General features: G+C 56.8%; 1 protein-coding gene across 5 annotated transcripts in view; it reads left to right on the forward strand.

Annotated features, from left to right (window-relative positions):
• The window catches only part of FRMPD1 (FERM and PDZ domain containing 1), a 28336-nt gene that overhangs the window by 8611 nt on the left and 12222 nt on the right, over nucleotides 1-7503 (forward strand). For 4 of the 5 annotated variants that reach the window (XM_027709085.1, XM_027709082.1, XM_027709083.1 and 1 more), the window contains 4 exons: nucleotides 1360-1462; nucleotides 1544-1589; nucleotides 2718-2810; nucleotides 3718-3825. In XM_027709085.1, coding sequence (XP_027564886.1) covers nucleotides 1360-1462; nucleotides 1544-1589; nucleotides 2718-2810; nucleotides 3718-3825 — 350 coding nt within the window. The remainder of the gene's footprint in view (nucleotides 1-1359; nucleotides 1463-1543; nucleotides 1590-2717; nucleotides 2811-3717; nucleotides 3826-7503) is intronic. The other variant, XM_027709086.1, reaches the window with a different exon arrangement.

Consider the following 7503-nt stretch of genomic DNA (forward strand, 5'->3'; position numbering starts at 1 on the left):
CCAGAGGAGGGTGAGCCAGGAGGAGGGTGAGCTCCAGGAGGAGGGTGAGCTCCAGAGGAGGGTGAGCCCCGGGAGGAGGGTGAGCCCCGGGAGGAGGGTGAGCTCCAGGAGGAGGGTGAGCTCCGGGAGGAGGGTGAGCGCCGGGCTCCGCCCGCGGGCGCGGCTCTGAGAGCTCCCCCCGGGGGCTCTGGCGATGAACTCCTGCCAGATGTGTGTGGTTTCTGAGGCACCCGTTCGGTGTGTGACCCCTGGGCAGTGCAGGCAGCAGCCTGGGTGCCCGTGGCACGCACAGTGCTCAGGCATCTCCCGGCTCTGACCCACAGCAAGAGTCCCCACGGGTCCCTTGCTCGCCCTGACCTCCGTGGTGCAGGGAGCAACCTTCTTCCTGCTGTTTTCTATGAGATGCACAGGGGGAATTTCATCTAATCTTAGAGAATTTCATCTTATTCTGCTGTGGCCCCAGTGACCTGTTGCTGAACAGACCCTCGGCTTCCAGCCCTGTGACACGGAGAGTGTCCCTGCTGGGTCCAGACAGTGCTGAGGTCGTGCAGATCCACTCCTCCAGCTATAGAAGGGAGAGGTGCTTTTAAGGTGGCCCGAGGGTTTTGAGTCAAAAACTTTGAATCTGTTTCTTATTTACCTTTCATTTTTTTTAATGGGTGCACAAAACCCACCTGGTTTTTACCTGTTGTTGTGAGTGTGGCAGCCAGAGAGAGACTGTGCCCACTGCCTGGGGTGTGGCTGGGGCTCTTCTGCTGGCCACCTGTGTGGGCTGGGGGATGTCCCTCTGTCACCTCCTGCTTCTCTTCCCGTGTGAAACATGGCAAAATTATCTCAGAGTCTTGGGGTGTAAGAAGTGGGGAAGGAGTTTTTTTTCCTGTTGTGCTTTTCTTCTCTCCTAATCAGAAAGAATAAACATTTTACTAAAACTGAGGCACAAAGAACCCTTCCCTCGCTGTGGGAGCCCACGGCTGCCAGGCCTGTGTTTGGTTGGACTGTGTGGTGGGCAGTGGCAAGGGCACAGGCACACGCAGGAGTGGTTTTCCAGGGGGCAGAGGGGAGTCTGGGTGGGAGGCACAGGCACAAGCAGGGGCACGCAGGCTGGCATCAGTGCCCAGTGTCCTCCAACCCCTTTCATTTTGCCATCCAGAGGCAGTTGCTGAGGGAAGCAGGTGCTGGGAGGGAAGAGGAGCATCTCTGGACATCCTTAGTGCAGACTTGGGGACATTGTCACTGGTGGACCTGGCCGTGCTGAGTTAACTGCTGGACTCCACGGTCTCGGAGGAGTTTTCCAGCCCAAACGATGGCGTGATTCCCTGGTGACTGGAGGCCTGAGTGACGCTGTGCCATTCCCTGCAGGCAGCACCGCCGAGCGGAAGCTGCAGCCGGGTGACCAGATCCTGCGCATCAACTCCCGGGGGGTGGAGGACCTGTCTGTGGAACGAGCTGCCAGCATCATCAGGTGGGGTGCTGCAGTGTCACCCCATGCCCGGCCGGGGCAGAGGGGCAGGGGACACCCCTGCTGACCACGTGTCTGTTGCAGGGACGCCGGCGACGAGCTGCTGCTGACGGTCCTGCGCTGCACGTCCGTAAGTGGCCTTTCCTCGGCTCTCTCAGCACCCCCCGGGCATTGCCACGGCCGTGGGGCAGCTGGGATACCCCCCTGAGGGCCTCCTGATCCCCCACTGGGAGGCAGGTCCTGCTGGGGAGGGGTGGCCAGCACTGAGGGGTGCCCGGAGCACTCTCGTGTGCCAGCGCTGGGATGTGGGAACCCTGGGCACAACGGGAGGTGCTGTGGCAGCAGGCTCAGCATCCACCCTGGGTGCTCCTTGGAAGCTCGTGAGCTTTTCCTTCTGATTGGAAGGAAACTTTTCCTTCTGCTGGAAAAGCTCATCCCTTGTTCCCCAGGCTCTGTGTGGTGACGGGCTGGGACCCGGGTGCGGGCTGTGCTTTGGGAACACAGGCAAAGTTGCACCCTGAAGTTTTAGTGCTGATTGCTGAGCTCTGTAGCAGAGAATTCCCCAGAAGGCACTTGATGCTGGCAGGATGTGTTGTTATCCACGTGGAATTCACTGTGTGTAAAGGCTGAGTCGCAAAGAAAAGACAAAATTTGGTTTGTGGGCTTCCTGTGAGGTATGAAAGTGGCCCGAGTGAGATTCCATCCAGACCATCTCCTTTCTCCCCTCCCCAGCACCTGAAAACATTTCTGGAGCGTTTTTCATTTGTTTGGAGGGGTTTTTTGTTTTTATTTTGGTTTATTCTTAAAACAAGAGTGATGTTGCCTTCAGAAGTTACTGGAGCTCTCAGGCTTGAGGTTTCTTGGCTCTTCAGGAAAGACACATGAAAGAGAAAACCTCAAATATTTTTCCTGCCCAAAGCTTCCCAGGTGTAGGCATTCAATCATGCACAAAGCCAAAGTAACCAGAAAAACTGTAAGCAAACCCACTGATGGGTGGTTTCCCTCTCCATTAATCTCATCTCCCTTGCCTAGTGCATGGGCTGTTGGTCTGGCCAGCCCTGATCTGGAGATCAAGGAAAAAACTGGAGTTGGTTATGCAAGACTTGAATGCCTGCCCAAAGAGGCAAAATGCAATGGCTTTTCAGAGAGAAAAGGATCTGGAAAACCCTCCATGGGATTTGGAGTGCCCTTCACAGGCCCTCAGGCATTGCTGAGAAGCAAGTGGGGCACAAGCCCATATCAGTTTTTTCGTTTTCAGGTCACTTTAAGGACATCTCCAAACACAGCCACGCCTGATGCAGGGTTTGGGAGTGACTCTTGCCCTGCTCTGAGGGCAGCTCAGAGCCAAGAGGTAACACCTCCCACCGCCAGGTCCCAGACCCTCTGCAGGGCTGGGATGTGAGAGGCCGTGACCCCAAGTGCAGAGTGCTGTGCTCTCCGTGCCCTGCTGTGCTCTGGAAGGTCTGAATGTGCACAGGGGCTCCTCCTGACTCCCATCCTCGTGTCCTCGGGACAGCATGGGGCTGTGGCAGCCCAGGAGGCACCAGCACCTCTGGCAGGTGTAGGGTTGACTCTGCCTGGAAGCCAGGCAGGAGGATGCTGAGGGATTCTGGCTCTGTACAAGAGCAGCACATTTGTGCACAGGGGCTTGGTGGTTCCTCAGCTCATGTGGCTCCTTGTGAGCTTGGCAGGACCCTGTTACAGTGAGAGCAGAGTTGTGTGACAGCAGTGTGACAAAGCTTTGTGACCTTGGGCAGTTCTGTGAGTGGTTTGCAGTGTGACAGTGCACCATGGGGAGCCCAGCGGAGCCGGGACACGCTGCTCACATGGTTGTGCCGTGCTGGCAGGGGTCTGTCCATCACTGCCAGGCTCTCTACAGGTGTTGGTTTAGGTGTAGCCCCACTGCAGACCAACTCTTGGCAGATTCACAGCCGTTCTGGGGTGCCCTGGCTTCGTGGCAGGAGGTGTGGAGGTGCCTGAGCACAGCAGCCGGCTGCCACGCAGTGAAATTAGGAGTGTGTGTGGCACATGTGTCCCCTCGCTGGGCAGCCAGGCTTGGGCTCAGCAGCTGCCCAGACAGGGCAAAAGGGCCTGGAGCAGGGCTGGGAGCTCGGAGCCTCCCCAGACACGTCTCTGTGGGCTCGGGGCAGCGCAGTGGGAGCAGCCCCAGGGCGAGGGTGACCCTGTGCCCTGCCCGTGTCGGGGGCTCTGCTCCTGCCCGGGGCCGCTGCCCTGACCCACCGCCGCTGTTGTTCCAGGGTGGACCCAAGTCGTCGTTCCTCACGGAGGAGAAGAGAGCGAGGCTGAAAACAAACCCGGTCAAAGTGCGGTTTGCGGAGGAGGTGCTGCTGAACGGGCACTCGCAGGTCGGGGCTCCGCGGGACGGGACGGGACGGGGACGGGGATGGGGATGGGGAGCTCTCTGTGGGTGGGTCCCGGGGACGGGGAGCTCTCTGTGGGTGGGTCCCGGGCTGGGGTTGTGTGGCTGGGACTCACTGTGCCCTGGGCACGATCCAGGCACCTGCTCCCAACAGCTCCTGAGCATCCAGAGGGGAGCACTGGCATCTCTGCGGGAGTTTGCGTTTGACCCGCTCGCTTGGACTAATATAAAATACCTGCATGCATTTCTGTCCCGTCCCACCCTAAACCATCACTTCACGGCTGCAGGAGGCAGCTGTCACCTCTTGAGGTGCTGATCCCTCTGTGGTGAACCCACACTGAGTTTCGGTCGCGACAAATGCCGACCCTAAAGCTGCCAGGTGAACGCTGACGTGTGTGCCAGGTTTGTGTGCTGGGGTGTCCCCTGCTGGGGTGTCCCCTCCCGAGGACAGGTCACGCTGTGATCAGAGGGTTTGGTGCTGGTGTTTGCTTTGCTGTTAGGTGTGACACGTGTTCTCGAGCTGACAGGGTGGAGGCTTGTTGTCTTACCCCCGCAGGGGGTTTCCTCAGAGCATCCTCAGCTGCCTCTGTGTCTGACCCTCTTTAAGGTGAGCCAGGTCACAGCTTCCTGGAGGGTGCAGAAAACCCATGATGGGGTTCCTAGTGCTGGTGGGAGACAAACTGGGTCGATATGGGTCAGCCTGTGTGGGTCTGCTGTAGCAGAAGTGAGAACACTTGTAGCTTCTCCAAAGTGTGAACAGCTCCTGAATGTTTCCTTTTCCTTTCTGTGTAACTCAGTGGAGTGGACTGGGCTCAGTCGGGACTCATTAATTCTGTTGAGTTTTCTTTTTTTCCTTCAGAATGAAAAAATTAAGTGGTGAAAATGCCCCACTCACATCCCTGCTCATTAGTGCTGTTCAGTCGTCCAGGTCTGACCGAATCTCGCTTATTTGCAGCGATGATGGAGCACCCACTTGTCCCTTTTCCTCTTCCCTTTCTTTCACCCTGTTGCCAGGTGTGCTGGTGCTGCTGCCAGGCTCATCCCTGCCCTCCCAAGGGCTGTGTTCGTGTCCCACAGTGTTGATGACAAGTGTCTGGTGTGATGTGGTGGTGTGGCCACTCTCCCTGACACAGAATCCAGGTACCAGACCCCTCCTGTGCCTGGGAGATGTGACACAGGCCACCAAGATCACCAGGCAGGGAAGGGGGAAGGAGAGGATGTGCTCTGGAAGTGGGCCCAGGCAGAGATGATTGAGAAGTGTTGGGCAGGACTGGCTGTGGGATACAGGCAGACCTGGAGTTGCCAGCAGTCCCTGCTTTTCTTACAGCTGGGAGTTCACACCAGTGTCTCCTGGAGCTTCCATGGAGCTGTGCCATAGTCCATGGAGCTCTCAGATCCCTGCCAATCACTTGGTGATTGCAGGGTGGGTCTCGAGGGATCTGGGGGAAGGTCTTGAGCGGCCCAAAGAAGGCACTTCTGGAGGGCACTTTGTGCCCCCCTGCTCCCCAAGCCTCAGTCAGCATCTGCTGATCTCATCATACCTCTGCAAGTGCAGGGGAGGGACACAATCAATGTGTAGTTTGTCGTTCATTTGCTGAGAGCACAAAGGTTGGAGAAGTTCATTCGGGCACTGGGGGCCCACTGGCTTCCCTTTTCACCACTTGGATATGGACCCTCTTTTGAGTAGTAAAGTATTAGCACAAAAGAAGAGTAAATAAATTTGTTGCATGTTTATGGCTTCTTTCTGGAAAAGTACTATCCACCACAGCAGCCCTGAGTGCTTTAGGGCTGCTCTCCCTTCCGTGGGCTGATGCACTGAGGCAGCCAAAATGGGTATTATGGCCCTGAAAAACTGCACAGCCTCCTGTTTCAGTAAATATACTGCTCTTGTCATCCTAATGGAGCACGGCTAAGTGATCCTTGTGGTGACGGGAAGGATCCCAGCGACTGCCTTCTGCAGCTGAAACCTGAGACTCGGGGTTGGGAACATTAATTGTTGATGAGCCTCGATGCCGTCTGGCCCAGCTTTCCCTGGGCTGATGATGTGTTTCCATATCTCTGAGCAGTATGCAGGGGATGGGTCCCTCAGGGCTCCTGGGTCAGCACCAGGCAGTGTGTTATCAGCAGCTGTGACGTGGGGTAAGCCAGCCCCACCCCAGACAGGATGGGTACACCTGCTGGAGCTTTTAGGGTTAATTCATAGTAGCTTCTGGCAGCCTGCACGAAAGGAGAGAAACCCTACCTGGGTGTTCTGGCTGGATAATTGGGAGAGTGCTGATGATTTGTGTATGAATCTCTGCGTAGGTGTAGGTTTGGCTGTGTGCTGGCTGTGTAAGGCCCCACTCACACCATAACTGTGGCCAGGGGAGCTCCCAGAGGAAAGGCACAGCTGGTGTAAAATGGCCTCAGTCGCCTGGAACTGATGGAGGACCCAAAGCCTGTCAAAGATGTGTTCATGCTGTTCAGCGCAGAGGAGTTGGATCTTGGGGTTGGCAATACCAGCAGTGTTCTCTCTTTTTTTTTCAGTGGTGACTGTAGAAACTTGAACCCCACAAAATGAGTAGGGGAGAATAAGGGAGGATATTCAGAAGTGGTTTATCTTTGCTCTGGCAGCACATCCAGGGTGTGTGGGCTCTCTGCTGAGAGGGACCGAGGCTGTGAGATTTGTAACATGTGACACAGCAAATGAAACACAAGAGAGATTGTCTTAGAAACACCATTCTTAACCTTGAGACTGTTACAACAAGTCAATGAACCCTTTAAGGCTGGAGGAACACGCTGGTCCAAGGACGTGAGAAAGACATGCTGAACAGGGAGTCCAAAGGCAGAGAAGTAAAACTCCTCAGCACTGAACAACGACAGGAACAATGCTGGGAACAGGGAGAGAGGTGCAGGTGACCTCCACCAAAGAGTGAGGTGGAGGGCTGAGGGGTGAAGCTCCAGGCAGCCCCAGGAGGATAGAGACCAAGTCCCCAGACCCTTCCTGAGGAACCCAACAGAGGTGCTCTTGCTGTGGGTGTCCTTGCCTTGTCCCAGGCTTTGGGACCTACCTCAGGACACACTGGGGGCATCATCTGCTGTTCAGGGTCACAGATCTCAGGGGGATGGATACTCAATGAAAGTGGCCCTGTGTGTTTGTCTGAGTCACACAGCCTTCCCTTGTCTGTGGGATGGTGGAGGGTGTGGGCAGTGCCCGGGGTGAAGTTGTGACTGGTGGGATGGTGGTCACTGTGGGCAGTGTCCAGGGTGAAGTTGTGACTCCTGGTGGGAGGGTGGAGGGTGTGGGCAGTGTCCAGGTTGAAGCTGTGACTGGTGGGATGGTGGGCAGTGTGGGCAGTGTCCAGGGTGAGGCTGTGACTGTTGGGATGGTGGAGGGTGTGGGCAGTGCCCAGGGTGAAGCTGTGACTGGTGGTGGGAGGGTGGAGGGTGTGGGCAGTGCCCGGGGTGAGGGTGTGGGCAGTGCCCGGGGTGAGGCTGTGGCTGGTGGGATGGTGGAGGGTGTGGGCAGTGTCCAGGGTGAGGCTGTGGCTGGTGGGATGGTGGTCACTGTGGGCAGTGTCCAGGGTGAAGCTGTGACTGGTGGGATGGTGGAGGGTGTGGGCAGTGACTGGTGGGAGGGTGGGCAGTGTGGGCAGTGCCCAGGGTGAGGCTGTGACTGGTGGGA

The sequence above is a fragment of the Neopelma chrysocephalum genome, unplaced genomic scaffold (genome assembly GCF_003984885.1).
Source record: "Neopelma chrysocephalum unplaced genomic scaffold, ASM398488v2 Primary Assembly neopelma1_96687, whole genome shotgun sequence".
NCBI classification, from domain to species: domain Eukaryota; kingdom Metazoa; phylum Chordata; class Aves; order Passeriformes; family Pipridae; genus Neopelma; species Neopelma chrysocephalum.